This window comes from Rhipicephalus sanguineus, chromosome 8, assembly GCF_013339695.2.
Source record: "Rhipicephalus sanguineus isolate Rsan-2018 chromosome 8, BIME_Rsan_1.4, whole genome shotgun sequence".
In the NCBI taxonomy this organism is placed as follows: domain Eukaryota; kingdom Metazoa; phylum Arthropoda; class Arachnida; order Ixodida; family Ixodidae; genus Rhipicephalus; species Rhipicephalus sanguineus.
In genome coordinates, this window is record NC_051183.1 from 61,792,463 (window position 1) to 61,813,773 (window position 21,311).

The window sequence follows — 21,311 nt, forward strand, 5'->3', positions numbered from 1 at the left end:
CTCAGTTGGGGCTATTTCTAGATTTCACTGCGGGCTGGTATATTTGCGAACCACGAAGAGACTTTGACAATCTGGGACCGATTTGTGGAGGAAATTAAGAAATGCTTTGGAGACCCAGCAACGAAGTAGAAACGCGCCCAGTAGACGTTGTCGCAGAGGGCTCAAGTCACCGGTGAGACATGCAGAACCTACATTGAAGAGATCCTGAAGTTGTTCAAGTCGGTGGATGCCCACATGACGAAAGAAGACAAAGTGGGCATTATACTCAAGGGCATCGCCGATGACGTCTACCACTTCCTCATTGGCAAGGAGAGTCTGGAATGTGTGGTCGACGCGATTAAACACTACCGAATCTTCGAGGCGCATCACATCAAAGTTAGGACGTCTGGCCAACGCCACGACTGTTGCCATCATCGATGTCTGCCAAAATTCTCTATCTGCCGACCTTTCCTCCACCATTCGTCAGGTTGTACGTGAGGAACTGCGTCGCTATGTCTCTGTTCCCATGCAAGCTGGAGACCCGCAGTGTAGTACACCATCCACAAGCATCAATGCTGCGAGTTTCGACGAGTGCAGCTACTCCAACCGCAGTCCACGGCTGAGGGCTCCGCCACCAACGGCTACGTACGTCGAGTTGTCTTATGCGCCCCGCAGCAGTTATAGCTGCAACAGCCAAACGCTTTCGTTTGTGTCCTAGAGGCAACAGTGGCCTGAGTATCCTCACCAAGTCGCAGCATTCAATGTGCCTCGGGAACGCTCCGTGTGTAACCAGTGTGCGGTGTTCGCGGACATATCGCCCGATTTTGCCCACCGCGACGTCGCCCACGCACGACGTTTTCTGAACGACCAGCGATGCATCCACGGCGAAGCCAACAGCCCGATCACACCTACCGGCCTTCGGATTCAACTGCCCGGCCGCACGGTTACCGGACGAACATCCGTAGTGACTCGCCTGCCCCTGTGCGGAGCTTGACGCCACCTACTACGCGCCAGCAACGGTCACCATCTCCCCGACCCCGGCCGCGGCTTTCATCTCCGCCACCGGGAAACTAGCCGGCGTGGCCGACGGAGGTGAGGTCGCTGGACGTACCGCTTTGCACACTAGCATGCCTTCATTAGTTTCCATGCTTCATAACAAGGTTCACGTACTCATTGACGATGTTCCCACTATGGCTCTGGTAGACACCGGTGCAACTGTTTCTGTAATGATTTTAGTTTTGAAGGAAAGACTTGGCCGCAACGTTATGTTTTATTGGGACAAACCTGCTACTTTTCGAGCAGTGAGCGGCACGGCTTTGTGTCCAGTAGGTGTGTGCACTGTGTCTGTCTGTGTGGCTGGCAAGGCGTTCAAGGCAGAATTCGCAGTGCTCGCTCATTCCACGCATGACGTTATCCCTGGAGGGAACCCAAGATAAAATGCAAGATAGCTCAAGTTTGTGGCGCGACGACAGCGCCGCGCCAGCCGCGCTGCGGCTCTGTCGGAAAACACTGAACCGTCGCACGGCCGACTCGGCCCCTTTCACGGTAGCGGTAGCGCACGTGCGCTCGCGTTCTTCTCTCGGTGCGGGTAACTGTGGGGCCGTCAGCTCGGCACGTTGAACCGAGAGGCTTGCTGTGCGAAGCTGCGCATTTCCACGATGGCGGAAGCGCAAGCGTGGTCCGAAGCCACAACAGTGCAGACAAGGCACACGATTCACGTGTTAAACTGTATCGGTTCCCGGGTGTGTCGCACGAGAAATAAAGGCGGCAAGCGTGGATAGCTGACAGCGCTGTCTCGCCTTCTATTTTGGCTGTCTGAGTTCATCGCTTTCGTTCGTTCCGACTACCTGAATCGGTAAGTAACGGGGCGCATGCACGCAGCGACTACAGTAATGATTACTCGCTGTCTTCTCGCATTGTTAAAGTCCAGTTACGGTTGTAGGTGAAGCAACTTTGTGTTTTGATTCCCCGTGCTCGTGAGACCTACCCGTCGTTGTTGAACGTTCACATTCGCGTTATACCGTTAGCGTTGCGCGGTTGCTTGAATTCAACTGAACTCCGCACATTGTCAGAAGTTCGGCGCCTGCATTTCACGCGTCGGGAAGGCTGCTTTATCACGCCGGAACGGACGTCTGTGCATTTTCAGCAAGCTTTGACATCGTTCTGCAGGTTTGCTTTGTTTTTGTCACTTTATTGGGGTGATATATATTTAAGCCGCTAAATATGACTGGCACTTCATACATGCTTTGCAATTGCAACCTTGAATTAACCACCTTCTGACTTTGTGCGATTTTCTAGCCGCGTTCACGCAACAGGTTTTATACGCCTGTCAAGTCGGTATCATAAAAGGAGACTGCAAGCATGACGCGAGAGCCGAAAAAACGAGGCGAGCAGTTCATCTTGCTTCACAGTGGTTGAAGCTCAGCTAGCTGCCTCGCGTCTTAATCGGCGGGTGATTCTCCAGCGGCACGGAGGACTTGACTCTAACCTTCTCAGGAAGCAGTGCCATGGCCGTATAATCTTTTTTTTTGCACGCCGCAAACGTTTGTTCACGAAAGTACCCGGCTGCTACTGTAAGCATGCCATATCAAAACAACAATCATATGATTCGTAGTCCACGCCGCAGAACATCGATAGCGTGTACGGCTTCATTTCGGAGTGCATGTGGACCATTATTCATCTTTAACGTGACAGAATGAGACTTACCTCGAGGTATACGTCCTACACGGTGTAATCGCGACTTGGGAAATGCATTTCGCTTTGAGTCGGGCGTGGTTGTCGTCGATCGTCTGCTCTTCACCGTTAACGTGATTGACGAGCTTTCCTCATTTTATCAAGTTCGCTTTGCGGAAGTGCCAGTCAAGCTTGAAGATCCTTTTGAAGCCGCACTGCACGCGGTACATTGTGAGACGCCGCAAGTGCACCGCGAGAGCTCTGCACGTGCACGGAAGCGAGCGGCAACGCGGTGGCGAGAAGGGAAAGCGTTCGCTGATCACGCCCCAGTTTCTCTTTTTCTGCCAGAGATGGCGCTGCCTGTCAAGAGCAGCAGCGCCGCTAAGCGTTGCTTGGGAAGCCTATAGTGCCGTGCGACCGTCGTATGCGGGGCAGGCGAGGCTCTGTTGTCCGCCCTCCCCCAGCAGCCTCAGCGTAGGCTGCTGGGCGAGGCTGCTGGGCGTTTAGCTGGGCGTAGGCTGCATCGACAACGACAGCCTCGTTTTAGTTAAAGTACAGTGGCTAGAATAGGGAAGTGTGAAGACCGCGCCGCCTGCGCTGACGCTCTCCACCGATGCCTCGACCGGCGCTGTCTAGGTGGCGCTGGTTGTAGCTTACACGTCGCTCGCTCGGCTCGCTGCAGCGAAGCTGCCATGTCAAGGCTGATTTGTGGCGGATATGGTTTTGTTTGTGCCGTAAATTTACTATACTATATTGCTGGGCGTAAGTGTCTCATAAATAAATGAAATTCGCGGCAGATATTATCAAACATTATCACCGTATGCTATGACCGTACGGACAGTATCATAAGCGAAGCTTTACATTCGCAAACATCGCGGCCAGCTAAGCTTGCCACTGCTTGTGATCATTCCTCGATGCTGAGAAATGTAACCGATTAACATTTTGAGGGGATTGCCATTTCACAAGGTTATACGCAACCTCAAGAAGCACGAAAAAATGCTACTATGACATTGATATTCATTTTCTTCATGTTGTTATACAGTATACTTAACATTTTGCATGAGATAGTTCTTAAGGATTTAATTATTCTTGCGTATTCACACTGGAAATATATTTCAATTAACAACCGCACAGAAAATCGGAGAGCATTTCACTCTTCTCACACATTTTATTTAAAGTGGGAGGCATCAAAGTAGGGAAGAAAGCTAGCACACTACAGGGTGATGCACATAACATCGCTCTTCGAAGCTTGAGGTGCTTTTATCTTCCTCTTGCAGAACTTTTCTGTTTGTTTAGAGGTTTCGTGAAGAAGTGAAGCCGTGTGAGAACAAAAAAACTTCATTATATGTTGCTCGTCAGGTCTTGCTTGTGCAAGTCGCACCCTACGGATGGTACGGTCTGCATCGAGTTAGGAAGTTCAACTATACATTGTCCCTTTGGAGCTTATTATAACTGAACCACAATGTGAATGTGTCCTCCAGTGCCTCCACAAATGAAAACAGTTCCGGTGACAGGTACAAAAGCCCTCCAACATCACAGAACGCTGTGAATGACGCAAGATCCTTATCTCCGTTCTCGAGGGATGTGAGCAGCTGCTCAAAACAGTCCCGGCATTTCGTTGCCATAACTTTCCTCCGTGCCACATAGCCGGCCAAATAGTACACCAGTCTTCAGTCACTGACTTGCACAGGATACACATGGTCAGAGTCGATGCCTGTAGTAGACTTGAACATTCGTCCAGGTTTCCAGTGTCCAGTAAATTGTAGACATGGATGGCCACTTCATCAGTTCCAACTAATGACGTAAGTATGTCACCTGCACAGTTGTCCGTGCCTGCTGCTTTTACCAAATTGTAAAAGCTAAGGGAATTCACGGCAGTAAGGAACTGGGTCGATGTGGGATGATCATTGCACCCGGATAACTGACGAATTATGCCGAATAGCTTTTCGATTGGATCTTGGCGATTGGAACGACAGCATTCTTTTCCAAAAGGCTGGAACAAATGGTCGTCTTTCGGGACTCCAAGCAATGAATGCTTCTGCTTGCACGATTTCTACCCAGTTGAGCATCTAGGCACAAAACAGTGGCTCTGACGTCTGCTCGTGGCACACACCCCACAAAAGACATAACGTAAACATGACAAGGCTGTCCGACCAGCAAATGCAGCACGAAAGAACAGCGTAAACAAGCAAAAGAATCACGTTTGACCGGCGAGTTGCAGCGTGTTCAGCCTGAGAGCCTGACGTGTATACGACAGCGCGCGCCACCTAGCGGAAACATCGTAAGGCGGCTTCACTACCTCCCATTGCAACCGCTTGGCGGTGATCACACTTCTAGTATTCTAGCCACTGTAGTTAAAGACGCTATTCTACCGGCATGGTCTACGGCCAGCGTGCTCGTTGCTGCTTCGAATGCCGACTCGAGTTTGAGTTCTCCTGGGATTTTCATTGAGACGTTGCGTTTACGTTGCGTGAAGGAAAACATCTTTCTGTCACGCTGCGTTGTGTCTCTTACCGAGGGAAAAACTAAATTATGGGTAGTTAACTGCTCATCCGAGTTTGTTAATTCTAATACCAGAGGGCAGTGGCGTAGGCAGAATTTTTTTTGGGGGGGGGGGGGGGGGCACGCCCTTGATCCGACGTGGGGTCTGGGCAGGTAAGTGTGGTCGAGTGTCCTTTTGTGCTCTGTATACCATGGCAGAAAAAAATTTCGGGGGGCACAAGGCAATACATACGCATTTCTCAGAAAGAAATGCTTCTTTGTTCGCGAAAATTTCGTCCGGTTTCGGGGTTCGAACCCGGACCGCGACGCTTTTATGGTGTGATAGCTCTCCCACTCGAGCGAACCAGAAGGCTAGCGGCTGGAATTAAAGGTGTATTCACACGAGGGAGAAATCCTCGGGGGAGACGGGGGGAATGGGGGATCACGTGACCGCGACGTCACGGATTAGTGAGTGGGCGCGACCTCCCCCCCCCTCCCTCCCCCGCGCCTCCTCGGGGGACACGGGGACCTTTTCCCCGACAGGACAAACGATCCCCCGGCGGTGGGGAATATTTCGGAATTTCGGGCTCTTGTTTGGCCACATTGTTGCCCTTGCTCCTGCAGAGAGCGGCAGTGGGTGTCCAGTGTGCAGCTGTATGGTCGTCTGCAGCTCGTCGACAGCAGCTCGTCAAACGGGTGATACAAGCCACCAGAGTAGTCTATTAACACTGGTCTCCCCCTCCATTCGCCTCGTCCGTGGGGGGGGGGGGGGGGCATTTGTGGAGACTTCTTCTCGCGAGCTGACCTCACTAGGCTCCGCCTTTATCCCCCGAGGATTTGTCTCCCGTCTGAATACCCCTTAATGAACAACACGAAGCGCATGGAGAACTGGTTTGCCAGAAAATTGTATTGCACTTGGAGCCAGGGGCGTAGGCAGAAATATTTTTCGGGGGGGGGGGGGGGGACACTTCCTTGATCTGAATGGGGTCGGGTAGGGAAGTGTGGTCTAGTGTCACTTTGTGCTCTGTATCCCATGGGAGAACAAATTTCGAGGTGAGGGCACGGGCCTGGGCAAAGTCGGACTATGCTGATGTCTCCGCAACAGAATACGAATTTTATAAAATGGTTAGCAAGTCTATTCCCTCGCATGAGCGCAAAGCCTTGGTTACACTGCTGGCCAGGCAGGCTAAAGTATTTGATTTTGCACACAAGTCGCACAGACCTCAGGCGCCCAACACACGCACTCGTCACAAGATCGACACCAGATCTGCGCACCCCCTCCGACAGAAGCCTTATCGAGTTTCTGTGTCAGAGCGCAAGGTCATTTCAATACCTACAAGCTTGCCGAAATTTCAATTCTTGTAAGATTAGTCAGCAGTGGAGTACGCCATCCAACGCTTTTCAGTGTTTGCGCGTTTGAAGCATCGAAATACTTTTTTATATTTCAGAAGGTGCTTCAGGTGTGATGTCAACCAGAGTTCTTGCGAATGTGTGAAGATGAGTATGCGGAACTTATTGGTTAGCTACGTTATTTTTTGTTCATAAATTGACCCGTTCAACCTCTTGAGTTAGTAAGATTCTTTTTTTTTAGTATTAGTAACAACTTCTTCAATCAGTAACAATTAGTAATAATTTGTCCTGCACGTGTTATTCGTTCCTTTGGGGTCCTAGCTTGCTCTCGTCGCGCTGCGTCATCCTCCGCGCTTATTTTTTCAAGTGTTTGGGGAGTAGGAATCATCAGGGTAGTGAGTGACGAACGTTTCAAGTTCCTTGTTAATGGATTCAGAATTAGTATTTTTACAACTACGAATACCGCTTAAATTTTCATTTTTACATGTGGGACAGATAAGACATTATTAAACTGGATTAAACAACGATTTCTTAAACAATGCAAGTTTGGGCTTATAGTTATGGATGTCCAATAAAAGTTGTGAAGAAACCGTTTGGTGCCTGTCGATGCACGCTGAAAGATATACGGTTAAAAAAATTGCCTTAAGTGAACGTTGTGCGTTACGCGGAGTATTTGTCGAAGCGAGTGTGTTTATTTTGACTGAGTTATGAGGTTGACGAAATAGGCGAGTAAATTAACATAACTTCTCCCCTTTATTTTCGTTATTGTGCGAATTCTAACACATCATCGGCTACCCTGGCGCATATTTTGAATTCCATCAATGCTATCACTCGCTAGAGCGAAACAAGTGGTATAGGAGAAAAGGATCGTGGCGACCGTTTACTGTGTTACATTGTCAAATTGCGCCACGTTGCCAACTCTGATTGGCTCAGAGGGTCGGTACGGGCTCTCTGATTGGCTGAAAATGGCGGCATTACAAAAGTTAACAATATGGCGGAATTTGACAGTGTCCAGAATGGCACCCCTGGAGAACCTCGAGGGCTTTTTGCTGCTGGAGCTGCATGCCTACCCAAGTGGCCAACTTACGCCTGCCAAGTTACGCTTCTGGTCAAGCGAGAAAGGAAGTGCGGCACTGTTGGGCTACATAACTAAGTCTGCCCTGCGCGCCCCCGCCTTCAGCGAGTCTGTATTTCGCCTGTATCACTGTTATGTGTTAACTCCGCGTCAGTTGGGCTACGCGTGTGAAACGAACGACTTCGTAGCGCCATTCTGCGCGCGTCAACGGCGTCCGTTTTGTTTCCTCATCTCCTGTTTTTATTATTATTGAGGTTTAAGGGCGCAAAGCCTACAATGGCCATAGAACGCCAAGGCATCCCGTCTCACTCCACTCTCTCGTGTAATAGCGATGGCGGAATTCAAAATGCGCAACACGGGCAATTCAGTAACCCGTGAAGGACAAGAAGCGGGGAAGGTGTGCTTTGCTCGAAAGAGGTAGCTACTCATCTAGGGCTAAAAAAAAGACCGAACCCCAGTTCACTTGAAACAGTTTATTTATGCGCTTTTTCTCCAAGGAAGGGCGCCATGACCTCTTTCGGGGCTGGAAGACCCATGATGACTTGATCACCACACCGTGTGTTTGCCTTCACCTGGACGCAGTAAAATGTTCCTTCCGTTGTCTCGAAGTCAAGCCAGTTGTTCGACGTGCGATGCTCGACGCAACCGGTCAAGTCGGGCTTCGCGTCACACGGCCAGTACCAGCGACATATTCTCACGGTGTAGTCACGAAGACTGTCAGATATGTTCTCCGGTGGTTCCCACTGCAGCCGGCTCAGAGATGGCGATATCCCGAGTATGCGCACGTTGTTCGGTGAGTCTGCGGCTGTAGGGCGAAAAAGTTCGGGAACATATTACACTTTCTGTAACACTTAAAGTGCGAAAGCCTCCTGCGCATTTCTTAATGCCTTAAGTTATACAATCAAGGACCAGACCTCGCGCAACATATAACGAGCCGCAGAACGAGAGACTCGCATTAAATTACCCTGACTTTCGCAGTCCGTTGCATTGTTCCTCCCGCCTCAATTGAAGCTTTCTGCACCTCACTCATTGTTGAACTACCTCCGAGGTAGGCTATCTTTGACCAAGCGACGTTGGCATGTGATGACGTCATCACGTGACGTCATGACGACCACGCACATTTCTGCTGTCTGTGACGTTATTATGACGTCATACGGTGACTGCACAACATGTCGTCACCAGACGTAGGACGTGCGACTTTTTGAAGTGCGGAGCACTTGACTTTGGAGGTCCGGCTTGTCGTCTATCCGTAGATCTCACGTGGCGTGATCACGCTCACAATTAAGTGGTCGATGCAGGCCTAAAACAAGGATAGCAATGCTCAAAACCGGGTCAAAATAAACGAACAAGGTCTAAAATTATATAATTAACAGAAATAACGAAGATGTAATCGCAATATTTAATTTAAAATCGCTTAAAACGATTCGCAAACATGCGGCTGATACTCGCGCCGCCCAACAGAGGGCGCCACCGCCTCTCGCCAGGCGTGCGGTTCCTCCTGTCGCTGGTGTTTCTCCGGCGCCGGTGTTACGAACTCCCGCGAGAGATCATTCATAGACAGAGACTAACAATAGCGCAACAGGAATCGCATGGGTACCCGTGCTATGCCCTTTCTCAGGTTTCATAGAAGCGGAGCTCCATTTAGTGCAGAATTAGTAACTACACCAATCGCTACACAAGAATGACATTAGCGCTGCATTTTAACTACATTTAGCGCTGGATGTGTTTTTTACAACTTCATTGTGTTCGCTCAACGGGCCGCTCAACGATTTAAGCCGACCAACTAATTATTCCACCGCTGTACTGCACCCCCTTACATTTCCCGCAGTCGCCTCCCTCCACTTGTAACTGCCGGAGCGGAAAGCTCAGGCCTCCAGGGCTTTGGCTAAATGTTCCTCCTCAATGGACCAGCAAGTACGCCTTAATTAAACACAGTCGTTCCGTTTACATAATGTGAATAATTTTTTGAAAGCGTTCTGCTATTCGTTTGCGCTTACAGTCAACGCGATTGACTTTCGCCCGACATTTATTGCGGCTATCTTTTTCCCACTTTCGAGATGTACTAATTAGCGTTAACTTAAACTGAATTCTTGAATTATATTTCCGAAAGCACGATACGATTATGAAGAACGATATGATTATGGGCAAGAAGCTACGCCCATTCGTCATCGCGCGCCATATTTATTTATTTATTTATTTTCAAATACTGCAGCCCAATGCAGGGCTATTGCAGGAGTGGGGTACATACAATAGGAAAGAATAACAATTAGATTTTATTATGGCCTCAACCACTTTGTTTTCTGGTTTTCTTTGCAGGCGCGGCTCACTTTCAGTGTGTTCTCGAGCACGCCGCTGTAGAGCGCGGCGCGCGCACGTCGCGGCACGTCGCGGCACGCCGTGGCGCCTGCGGGAACTATGCAGCTCACGGTACTCAAATGAGCGAGTGGCCGTGTCCGCGTGCTTTTGGGTATACGACGCTGTTGATTGGTGGTATACGACATCATACGTCGAGAGGAGAGCGAGCAATTTCTAGCTCTCGAAATCTAATTGTAAATTCCATGCCGTATGCTGCGCAGTAATGTTTGGCTCACATGTTCGCAGGAGCCCCGGCAACCCGTAAGTAGCATTTTCTCACCATGTTAGAAAGGATTACAGGGCCCCTTCAAGTCGAGCGTTGATAAGACAAAAAAAGTCACCTTGGCCGGGTATGAAGACGTCCTTGAAGGCTGCATTAAACGATCCACGCTCAGGTGGCCCTCTGTTGTAGGCACGTATTTTGAAGGTGACATCGCTGCAGTCCTCGACGTTGTCGCAGGTGACCCGCGTCTCCTTCGCGTCGATCATGGTGCCCTTTGCGCACGAACCGACATTAACGACGCCGCCGCTGCCGCTGACCTCGACGCGGTAATAGTCGAACTTTTCCTGGGGTCGCTTCCAGGACACCGTGAAGGATTTGTTCCCAGCCGATACCAGGGTTAGGTTGGTCACACGTGGAAAGGCTGCGACAATATTTCAATAGTAACGATGAGCGCGTCAGTGGCGCTGCAAAGCAGTGTACACTCTTAAAACAAAATGTGAGCAGCATGACTAGTGGCGCAGAGTTTGTGGCCGACCTATATTATTAGCAAGTCGTAATTAGCACGGTGTTCATTAGCAAGGTCCTAATTAATATGGTTTTAATTAGTGTGGCTTTAATTAGCGAGGTCCTCTCTTCCTGTTCCTGTTTATTTCTGTGTTTCTCTCTCTCCTTTTCCTTCTGTTTATCTATTCTACGCTTCTCTCTTACTTTCTTCAGGAGGCACCATAGGTTGGCAAAAAATGTGGAGCTCACTCAGACTCACTCATGAAAGATATTTTGCCCTTAGAGCTCACTCGGACTCAGACTCAGCAAACGTTTCCTCAACGGGACTCACTCGGACTCACACTCACTAAAATATTTCTCAGCCGGACTCACTCGGACTCAAACTCACCAAAATATTACTCACTCAGACTCACTCAAACTCAGACTCACGGCTCCATCTTAGTCTGAGTGAGTCTGGATGAATCGACTCATGAGTCCGTTAGCGCATAATTAGCTTTTTCATCCATGGTGCCAACGCCAATATCTTGCATAAATGGTGCTCTACTTGGCGCCTTTTGATCTCGTACATTCAAATATGAGTTATCAGTGGTCGCAGTCCAGTAAGGGCACTTTTTTATTGAAAGAAATGACTCACACGATACATTTTTATCAAGAACTACCTGTGAAAGAGTTTGTGGGGAGGGCGGAGGGGCGTTCACCTGCCCCCCCCCCCTCCGTGACTCACGCCTCTGATCAATAAATATTGAGCTGGTGTATGAACACTAGTGCTTTGAGTCGACGTGAGTATAAACGTGAGCCGACATAAGCCTGATATCAAAGATGTAGTTGTGTAGATAGAACCATATGTCGGCAAAAAAGTGTGGAGCTCACTCAGAGTCACTCAAGAAATATATTTTGCGCTTAGGGCTCACTCGGACTCGGTCTCGCTGAAATTTTCCTCAACCGGACTAAAACTCACCAAAGTGTTACTCACCCGGACTCACTCAGACTCCGACTCACGGCTCGATCTGAGCCTGAGTGAGTCGACTCATGAGTGAGTTCGCCGACCTACGGGAGGCACACGCACTGAAAAAAACGCCTACATTGCACATCTATCGTGTCAAAGTCAATGGATATGCTGGCCACGGTCCTTATTATCCGCCAAATCACTAGGCGATATAGAAAAAATGTACTGTAACTATCCTCTTTCTCGAATGTACGTCGCCAAGAGCAAACTGTCTTTATTTATAGTCCATCCTAGATGAAGAAGAGGATGAAGAGAGTGCGCGCTGGTCGAGTTATTGCGTTGCACGCTCTAGGCGCAGCTTAGTTTTCTGGTCACGCGAAACGGCGGAACGAAAATTCTTTAAACATCTCGGCTATTAAAAAGAAGGATTATGCTCTAATACACGCTACCAAGGTGGTTGGCCACGCCTAGCACGGCCATCACCTGATCCGAACGACCAGTGTGACGTATAGCGTTGAACGACTAAGCAATGCACTTCATGAAATGATTCAGTGCAAGACTATATAAGTGCGTTTTACCCATCGTGCTCACGCTGATAACAGGGAGTCGTAACTCTCTGTTACACGATTTTGCGTAAGACACGTGGGCGTCGCCACCTTGGGCTGTTAAGCGAATGTTTTCCTATTTTTGTATATCGCGACGCAAGTTGATAAGGCCATGAAAGTCTAATGCACCAATACAACCGATTAAATGCGTATGCGTCGAACGAAGCACCGTTCGTTTAGTTGTCGAAGATAAAAAAATGGCAAGTGTATACAGCCCAATATGGTGGCACCGAAGCCTGACGATATGATAGTCAGAACGCAAGTGAAATTCGTTGCTAGGCGGGTTTTTGAGCACACGGGAAATGCCTGCGGTGAACGCTACGGCCTTTGCAGTGTTCTCACGCGCACTGCCATCATGTGTTTTTTTTTTGCACTGATTTCTGCTTTGTTAAATCGAATAATTTCAATGGCTCTTCCGGTGCTTTTCTGTTCCTGGAACACTTTCGCCGGGAATATGCAGCTTTTGTAATTGGCGAGATATTGAAAAGACAGCAAAATCATTTAATCTTGCATGTGTAATTTCAGAGAAGGATTTATGTCCACGCGTGCGAAGAAAAGCGTTGGTCCTGGTAATACAAAGCTTCGCTATAAAACAGTTCGCACAACTTGCAAAATTATATATATATTTTTGTCCCACAACAGCAATTGTTATACGGCTCGTTTGCATTTACTTTCCTGAAGACACCAGTTCGGCACTTTGCTATCAGGCATGCCATGTCCCGCTCATAGCGCGCATGCAGTTTCGTGTCCTGCGAGTAGCGAACCAATGGTAGTCACATCGAAAGGCACGCTAGATGATCTGCTAAGAGATAAAAGAGCAGATGACCTCTTAGCAAGTGTGTAAGTAACGTCATTGAAATGACTTGTGCATCGCATGATACAACTCGGACGACATAGAAGCCCACACCGCCAGTGTTGACCCTAAACTGAGACCAACGCTGAGGCCAACTGAGGTCAGGTGACTCTCACCTGGTCTCACCTGGGGTGACTCTAACTTGACCAAATCAGCCTGGTCAGTTGATTGTCACTTGGTCAATTGAGAGCCACCCCAGGTGAGAGTCACCATGTGAGAGCAGGTGAGAGTCAACCAGGTGAGATTCAACTGACCACAGTTGACCCCAGCGTTGTCCTCATCTGAGGGTTAGCGCTGGCTGTATGCGCTTCTATGTCGTCCGAGTTGTATCCTGCGCGGTAGAAGTCAATTCAAAATTGAATCAAAACAATCTGGCCTGGCTCTCAGTTCCGTTATCTGAGAGGAACCCAGCGTGGTAGATAAGCGTCATAGCTCCACCGTCGTCGCCCTTTCCCTCTCTCATCGCCACACATACGCCGTTGGCTTCATATTTACGCACACGGACGATTTTTTTCCGAGCTAACGGCCATTTGACGGTCCGATAGCTAAAACATCATAATACCTGGGGTTTTGCGTGCGAAAACCAAGAGATGACTGGAAAACTAGAAACAGCGCGAGAAAAAACGACGACAAAAATAGGAACACACACAAAAGGGCTAGCGCTCTTGTGTGTGTTCCTATTTTTGTCGTCGTTCTTTCTCGCGCTGCTTCTAGTTTTCGCATCATGAACCGACTCGCCTAAACCTACATGTTGTTGCTAAAAGAGATGACTATTAGGCGCACCGTAGTGGAGGGATTCGCAAAGTTCGACCATCTGGTGTTCTTTAACGTGCAATGACATCGCACAATAGCTAAAACAATGAAGCAATAAGACGACGCCATCTCACCAGACAAGGGCGCCATGACCTCCGCAACAACTGGATGGCCCATGATAACTTGTCCCCCGCACCGCACTCTTGCGCTCACCAGGACGCAGTACTGTGTCCCTCGCGTTGTATCCAAGTGCAACTCGTTGCTTGACGTGGGATGCTCCTCGCAACCGGCCATTTCCTGCTCGACGTCACACGACCGGTACCGTTGGCATATCCTCACCCTGTATCCCTGGATGTTGCCAGATACATCGTCAGGGTGTCTCCAATGTAGCCGACTTAGCGATGGCGTCGACCAAGATATGAGCACATTGCTCGGAGTGCCTGGGCCTGTAGCGTCAATGGACGAAGGAAAAAACGTTTATGGCAACAGCAACAACAACAGCAACAACAACAACAACAACAACGACGACGACGACGACGACGACAACAACAACAACAACAACAACCGCGACGACGACGACAACGACTACAACAGGAATCGAAGAAATAAGTGATTACAGCAATAAATACCTCCCTGTATTAAAGAAGGTTCGAAGACGATTGTAGAACGAAATCAATAGCTTGTAAAATCCTGGTTAACTGGTTGCGAAATGGTGGCTCTCGGCCAACTCGGACGCTACAGACGCAGATGCTGCTCTTTTGTTCTTGTATCTCTCTCGCTGCAAGTCACGCCGCGTGATCCGCTGCGGAGGGGCGTAGCAGCTATGGTACCACGTCACTAGGCGACGGTTTAATGGCGGCTTCGGCGGTGCTTGGTCGCTCATTACCGCCATTCGCAAGTGCGTTTCAGTGCGAGCGACAGCCTGAATGCAATCATCCAGTAGATATAGCTATAGACGACAAGCTGCGAGATCCCAAGCAGAGGCAAAGTTGCCTGCTGAAACACCGGAGCAAAGGGAGGGCAGAAGCACGTCACGGAGAAAGAGAGAGAAAGAGAGAATTTATTCACAGAATCACAGAGAGGTCGCCCTGAGCGATAGTTTGCTCTGGCCTGCAGTTCTACCCGGGGAAGGGGGATAGGGAAGCAAAAGAGTATTGAGTGACGATGGTAAGTTGGGGAGGGGAGGATATAGTCCCCTCACTTTAGGGCAACCCTAAGACGTGCATCCAGTCCACAGCGCAAATGTGGTTATTGGAGCGGCCTTAGCCTTCTTGCAAGTCATGCAGAAGATTATCAAGTCAGGAAGCGTGCCAAGATCGAAGCTACTGCAGCAGCCACCTGTGCCCATATTCCTTGCAAAACCAAGCAATGCATAACTGTGGCTTGTGATAACTATAGGTTTACGAGAGTTAAACCTCAGCCAAGCCTTTTCTTCCTCCATGTCCTTCTCTATCTGTACTTAAGGCGTACACAGCAGGGCTGGGCAAAGATACTTTGAAATTGTACCGCGATACGATACAACATACTCAGACAAGAAGTATTTGAAATACAGATACAAGATACTACAACAGTGATTGTATCCGATACGATACATTCCAATTGTTACTTAAGATACTTCGATACATTCTCAAGGTTCTTATATTTCTATATAATGTAGCACTAAACGCCCATGCACAAAGATGTTCGCTTGAAAATTTATTAACTGCGACCAATTTTGTTTCATTTGAATAAAAAATGTGTTAGTATCTCAAAAGTTGTGTGCTTCTTGCTCAAGGTATATTAGTTTCATTCTAAAACAACTTATCGGCGTTGCTATAGATGCTTAACATTGCAGTGCTTTATACACTTCGCTGAGAGGGGTTTTTGCTTGTCGCTTTTGTAATTGATCAGAATAGCTGCTCTGCTTGCCTACCAGCAAGCGGGTTACCATCTAATCATCAGAAGTTGAATGAGAAGCCTCCGCACGATGGCGCAAATACTATTGTGGAGTTCTGCCTTGGCCGTAAACGTATTACTGTTTTCGCAAAAATGGATGGCCGGACAGGTATACGTCACCAAGAACATGTACAGCTCAGAAACGTTTCCGGCGTATTGTGCAGTTGCACAAAGCACCGCAGGGCAGCGCCACTATTCGCACTATTGCCCTTTATAGGTGCGATTACCCGGTGATTAGTAACAGTGAAAGAAATTAGGGAAGCCTAAACAAGGAAAACAAATATATATATATATATATATATATATATATATATATATATATATATATATATATATATATATATATATATATATATATATATATATAATGCTGCGTTTTCCTCACAAGAAAAACGGAGCATTTGGTATAACAATGTTTCTCGAATACTTTTGCTAACATATTTAAGATGGCTCCTAATGATTTACGTTATTATAACGCAGACTCAATTTCACTATGTTACTTAGTAGTAAGCAGAATTTTCGTTACTGTATACTCCAGGCGCACTCGGATTTTGCTATATATTTGTTCTCAACATCGCCTTTACATAACAGGGAATGCAAGTGGAATATTAGTATGTAAACAGTAGCAGAAATGACGCAGACACTTGAAAGTAAGAATAAAGCAGAGAGCTTACCTTGAAAGCACGTTAAAGGCATATTGCAGTTAGTAGACCGGAAAAAATATAGAGATACATAAGGGATGTATGGATGGAAAAAGAGGACAGCTAAGAAGAAACTTGTGCTAACAATCATATTATGGTTTTAAAAACTCTTTGAATAAAATAAAAAAGAGACGTACGCCAAGATAGCGCCTGTTAGATGAATGCTTGTTCTGTTAGATCCAGCATCGGTACCGGTGGTGCTATAGCTGTTAGAATCTTATTTGCATGTAAGTCAATCTCACTGCATGTAAGTCAAACTTACACCACGAGATCCTTCAAACAACCGATGTGTGTGAAAGCCACAAGACGCGAAGCAACCCACAGTTATTGCATTCTTCAGACTTCGTAACGAAGCACCAAGCGAGCGAAACTTCGATAATGACAGTACAGCGCCATCAGAATCTGTGCTAAAGATGTTACACGCACTGGAGCACGCGGCACAGGACAGTGGCTAAGTTCCAAGTGTCATGGCACTGGCAAAACTAAAAAGACCAAAGAAACGATAAAACAAAAAAGTCGGCTGGGCGTAGACGTTTGCGCGCTTGCCTGTCGAGATGACGCGAGCGCCACCACGTAACTCTGCTCAACCAATAGGAACGCTCAGAACTCATCGCCTATCCTCGCTCGGAAAACCTGGTGGAAAGATAAATAAATGTCACTGCCTTTAGTTAAATTCTGGTGACTTAGTGGCAACAGTATCATCTTGAGAAGTGGCGTTCAGCCAACGTTTATTAGATGCGAAGCAGCTTTTGCTCGGGGCTGTGTCCGGTGGTGGTGGTGGCGCCGCACTCCACTGCGCCTGCGCCTACTCTCTCTCCCACTCTCCTCCTTTACGCAGGTGTTCGGTCGCCTTCTCTCCTCTCCTCCCCCGCGCTGCAGCCGCGGCGCAGCCTCTCCTCCCACGTGATGCAGCCGCGCCGCAGCCAAATACAGCCTGTAACCCACTCTCTCCTCTCCCTCCCCCATTTCATGTGTATATAAGCGCGCGCGCTCGGCCGGCTTCCGTCATTCTCGCTTCGCTCCCGTTCGGATGAGTTGTAACGTCAATGTCGGCGCCACTCGTTCACTTGCCGCTAACGGAAAGCAACGCACAAACACAACGTAATGATAACACAAACGCTGAATACCAACCTCACACACTAACGGAAACGCCGAGTGAACGTAACTGAAACTTGGTGTGCGCCCCCAATGCTGCTTCGCATCCCCTCATGGTTCCCTTGAGTGGGAGACGGTGCAATTTTTTTGTTTCGCACGGTGGTGGTGCGATCGCAGTATCTTGTATCTTAAGATACACGATACATTCTTCAATGTATCGGAAATACAGATACTGATATACGTCTTGCGAGAAGTATCGCGATACCGATATAAGATACCCAAAGAGTATCTAAGATGGTATCTAAGATACATGAATCTTCGATACTGCCCAGCACTGATACACAGTGTACTATATATTTAAGACACGCGTTAATAAGACAAGACGTCACCTTGCCCAGGAACGAAGATGCCATCCATCGCAACACCCGGAGATGCCCTCTCAGGTGGTCCTTTTGCGTAGGTGCGTATTCTGAAGGTGACGTTGGAGCAGGGTTCAATGTGGTCGCAGGTGACTTGCGTCTTGTGTGCATCGACGATGGAGCCGTTCGCGCACGAACCGACGCGATACGGTCCGTCATCAGAGTCGTCGTTGCTGCTGCCGGTGACCTCGACTCGATAATAGTCGAAGTCATCCTTGGGACGCTCCCAGGACACCGTGAACGATGTGTTCTCGGTTGATACCAGGGTCAGGTTGGTCACATCCGGAAGAACTGTGAGAGTGAGTCCGAGGTTCAATGTGACATTGATATCTAATTTCATTCTTTCTATTCATTAGGCGACAAACCTCAGATGCATTGGAAAAGCTAATCAGCCGTCTCGTACCTTCCTATAGAAGATAAAAAAAAAGCTCGAAAAGACCGCATAGAAGATGCAAGTAAACAGTGGTCTATTTCTCTACCTTGAACTTCACCAACTAGGACTGACAAGTGGACAGCTTATGAATCCACACTAAGTTCATGATTGGTATTGGTGGATCCATAACACACACACACACACACACACACACACACACACACACACACACACACACACACACACACACACACACACACACACACACACACACACACACACACACACACACACACACACACACACACACACACACACACACACACACACACACACACACACACACACACACACACACACACACACACACACACACACACACACACACACACACACACACACACGCCGAAGTGAGGATAAAAAAATGGCTCTGCACATAAGGTGTCAGTAACGTACCTGTAGCTAAACAAGCAAATTTAGACCGAGCTTAACCGGACTGTCTACGCCGCCGTAGCATATAATTTATTTATTTATTTATTTACCCTCAAGGCCCGAATGATTTACCGAGAGAAGTGGATTACATGCATTACACATAAGAAAAGTAGCGGAACAAATTTTAGCAGGCTTTGGCTGTAGTCAGCAGCAGCTGTTGATGTGCGTTAGCAGGCTTATGGCAAACAGTAACCTACTAAAACAGAGCAACAATTAACATAGGAAAGATTAAAACTTTGGCAAATCATAAACAACCTTACCGGAGTTTGGAACACACTCGCCATGTGGAGGTACCTAAAAAAAAGAAAAATGCTTTAAAAAAAAGCATCTTAGTATTCACTTATCAAAGGGACACTAAAGAGAAACAATGAATTGGTTTAGATTGATAAAGTGTGCTCCGAGAACACTTGTGTAGTTTATTTCACCACCATAGGTTTATTATTAGAGGAGAAAAGCAAGTTCGAAGTTTCATTTTTAAATTTCGCGCCGAACTTTGTAATTCGTGACGTAAAACATTTCAAAGAGCATTTAACGTATTTTTGCGCCACTGGCCCGACGAAATTTCCACAAACTCGTTATGCCAAGTCTCTGGCCCCCTCAGAGGACAATGTACTTCGATTTAGCCGGTTAGGAACTACGTAGGCCCAAGCAGGCGCCGTCAAAAATATGTGACGTCACGGCAAATGGTGCGGGAATTCCAAGATGGCGTCACCACTTGTATTTTCTTTTTGCGCGTTTTCTCGCTTTTAAGCGTCTTCTCGCACCAAGCGTGGTGTTTTTGGTATCGTGGAAGACTACTTTACTAATGCGAGAAAAATCGTTTTGCTCTTTAGTGTCCCTTCAATGTCATTGACCTGCCGGGCATATACGCTGGTAAAAATTTGGGAGGGAGTGGATAGAACACTTGAGAATTTTACAACAAACAGAATGAGTTGTACCAGCAACATCAACATTCTGATTATTTGTTGTTCGTCTCTCTTTGCTTGCAAGATGTTAGATAGATCTTGTTGCCACAACAGCAAGATATATCTATTATGCGAATTGTAAGTAGGCAATCAAGCGTACAGTACTTGCATCCGTGTACGCTTATTGTTGATTACATGTTTCGCTGTCACACGCATCCCAAAGTGCACTAAAATGCGATATCTAGCTTTTTCATGTAGGGTAGGTTAATTTCTATTCTATCTTGGTATCACCGAAATGATCTTCTTGGATTCATAATTGGAAGAGATAGTTTTGGGGAATAAATTTCAAATCACAGTTAACAATATTCTACTTAGCAGTGACCCGTCGCTGAATAAGATTGGGCGAGGGCAAAAAAAAAAGGTTTTAAAAAATGCCATTACTGGTTACTGCAGGTAAATACTAGCATATGACTGGTTATCTGCCTAATGCCCTCCTTGAGTGGCTTAGCTCCTGCTTGAACGACTTATTCAGTCTTGCAGACATTTTGTCACCAGCTTGCTCTTATATGAGGTTACAAGTATTTACATACGTGAACAGAATCAACTTCTGGCGTATTAAAAGGCCATTACCACGATATCACAATAGAACACGTCGAAGTGGGAAGATTACGGAATAATGCTAACAACTTGGGGTTCTTTAACATGCACCGAAAGCTAAGTACACGGGTGCTTTTGAACACGGCTGTTTTATTACTTCAATCGAACCTACAACCTCGATCGTGGCGGTGCAACACCATATCAGCTGAGCTATGCCAAGGCGGGATGTTGTACATGCTAAGAGTAAACAGAAACGACTTACGGTTGCATCGCGTTGGATCACGAAAACATTAATAACAGGCACTACAATGACTATAAAAGGAGGCGAACCCATTTGCCAGACCGACGTATACTGTTTGGTCTGGCGTCGAAGATGTCGTGAAGAGAGTCGCTGTCGGGGGCGCCAGGAAAGCGCAGTCGGCATCCAAACTTCCGGCGAACCAAACGGAAGTGTCTATTCAAGTTCATAAGCCGAATTTCCTGTTACTCAACGTTTAAAGAACCCTTGAAGTGAAGCCTCTTTTCGTTTTTTTTTTCCTTCCGAAGAAATACAAAGGAATGGATCGATTTTACGATTGTGCCAAATGCTTTTTTTAACATGTCGGGTAATGTTGTTATAGTGTATGTGCCTATCTTTAGTAGTGCAGTTAAGTGCACAACAGTGGGATCTTTGATGTCTGCAATTAAACATTAGTCAAAAGGAATCTTCAATCCTGTTTCCTTTTTATTGTTTTCAGCTCGCTTCCTGAACCGCAGCTCGACCCAGTTCAGTTATCGCGGTAGCAGACGCGCTTGTCTGCCGCAACACTCCCACTTTCCCGTTCTTCTTATCTACCCGTGACTTCACCCCACGCACAGTTCTTTTAATGTTATGTTGTTATTTTGTCTTGATTCGGGTCAATGTCCATGTGACTGATTGGGCTGGGCGCACGTGTCGCAGCAGTTACAAAGCTCCCAGGAAGACGTACTACGTGCAATGAACAACCACAATACTACT

General features: G+C 47.5%; 1 protein-coding gene across 1 annotated transcript; it reads right to left on the reverse strand.

Annotated features, from left to right (window-relative positions):
- Positions 1-8,031: 8,031 nt before the first annotated feature.
- On the reverse strand, positions 8,032-20,679 carry LOC119402014 (receptor-type tyrosine-protein phosphatase S-like). Its single transcript, XM_037669048.2, has 6 exons — positions 20,577-20,679; positions 19,073-19,106; positions 17,918-18,238; positions 13,932-14,243; positions 10,255-10,557; positions 8,032-8,363 (listed from the first exon to the last, which is right to left on the reverse strand). Exons 1-6 carry the CDS (start codon positions 20,646-20,648, stop codon positions 8,032-8,034), a joined length of 1,374 nt encoding a protein of 457 aa, XP_037524976.1. The 5' UTR covers positions 20,649-20,679.
- Between the last annotated feature and the right edge of the window lie 632 nt (positions 20,680-21,311).

Excerpts from the sequence above, each read along its gene's own strand:
- LOC119402014 (XM_037669048.2), bottom strand. The coding sequence starts at position 20,648 with ATGGGTTCGCCTCCTTTTATAGTCATTGTAGTGCCTGTTATTAATGTT. Across the intron at positions 18,239-19,072 it reads CGAGTGTGTTCCAAACTCCG|TTCTTCCGGATGTGACCAAC; the intron begins GTAAGGTTGTTT and ends TCACTCTCACAG. Across the intron at positions 8,364-10,254 it reads CGTCTTCATACCCGGCCAAG|CCGCAGACTCACCGAACAAC; the intron begins GTGACTTTTTTT and ends TTCGCCCTACAG.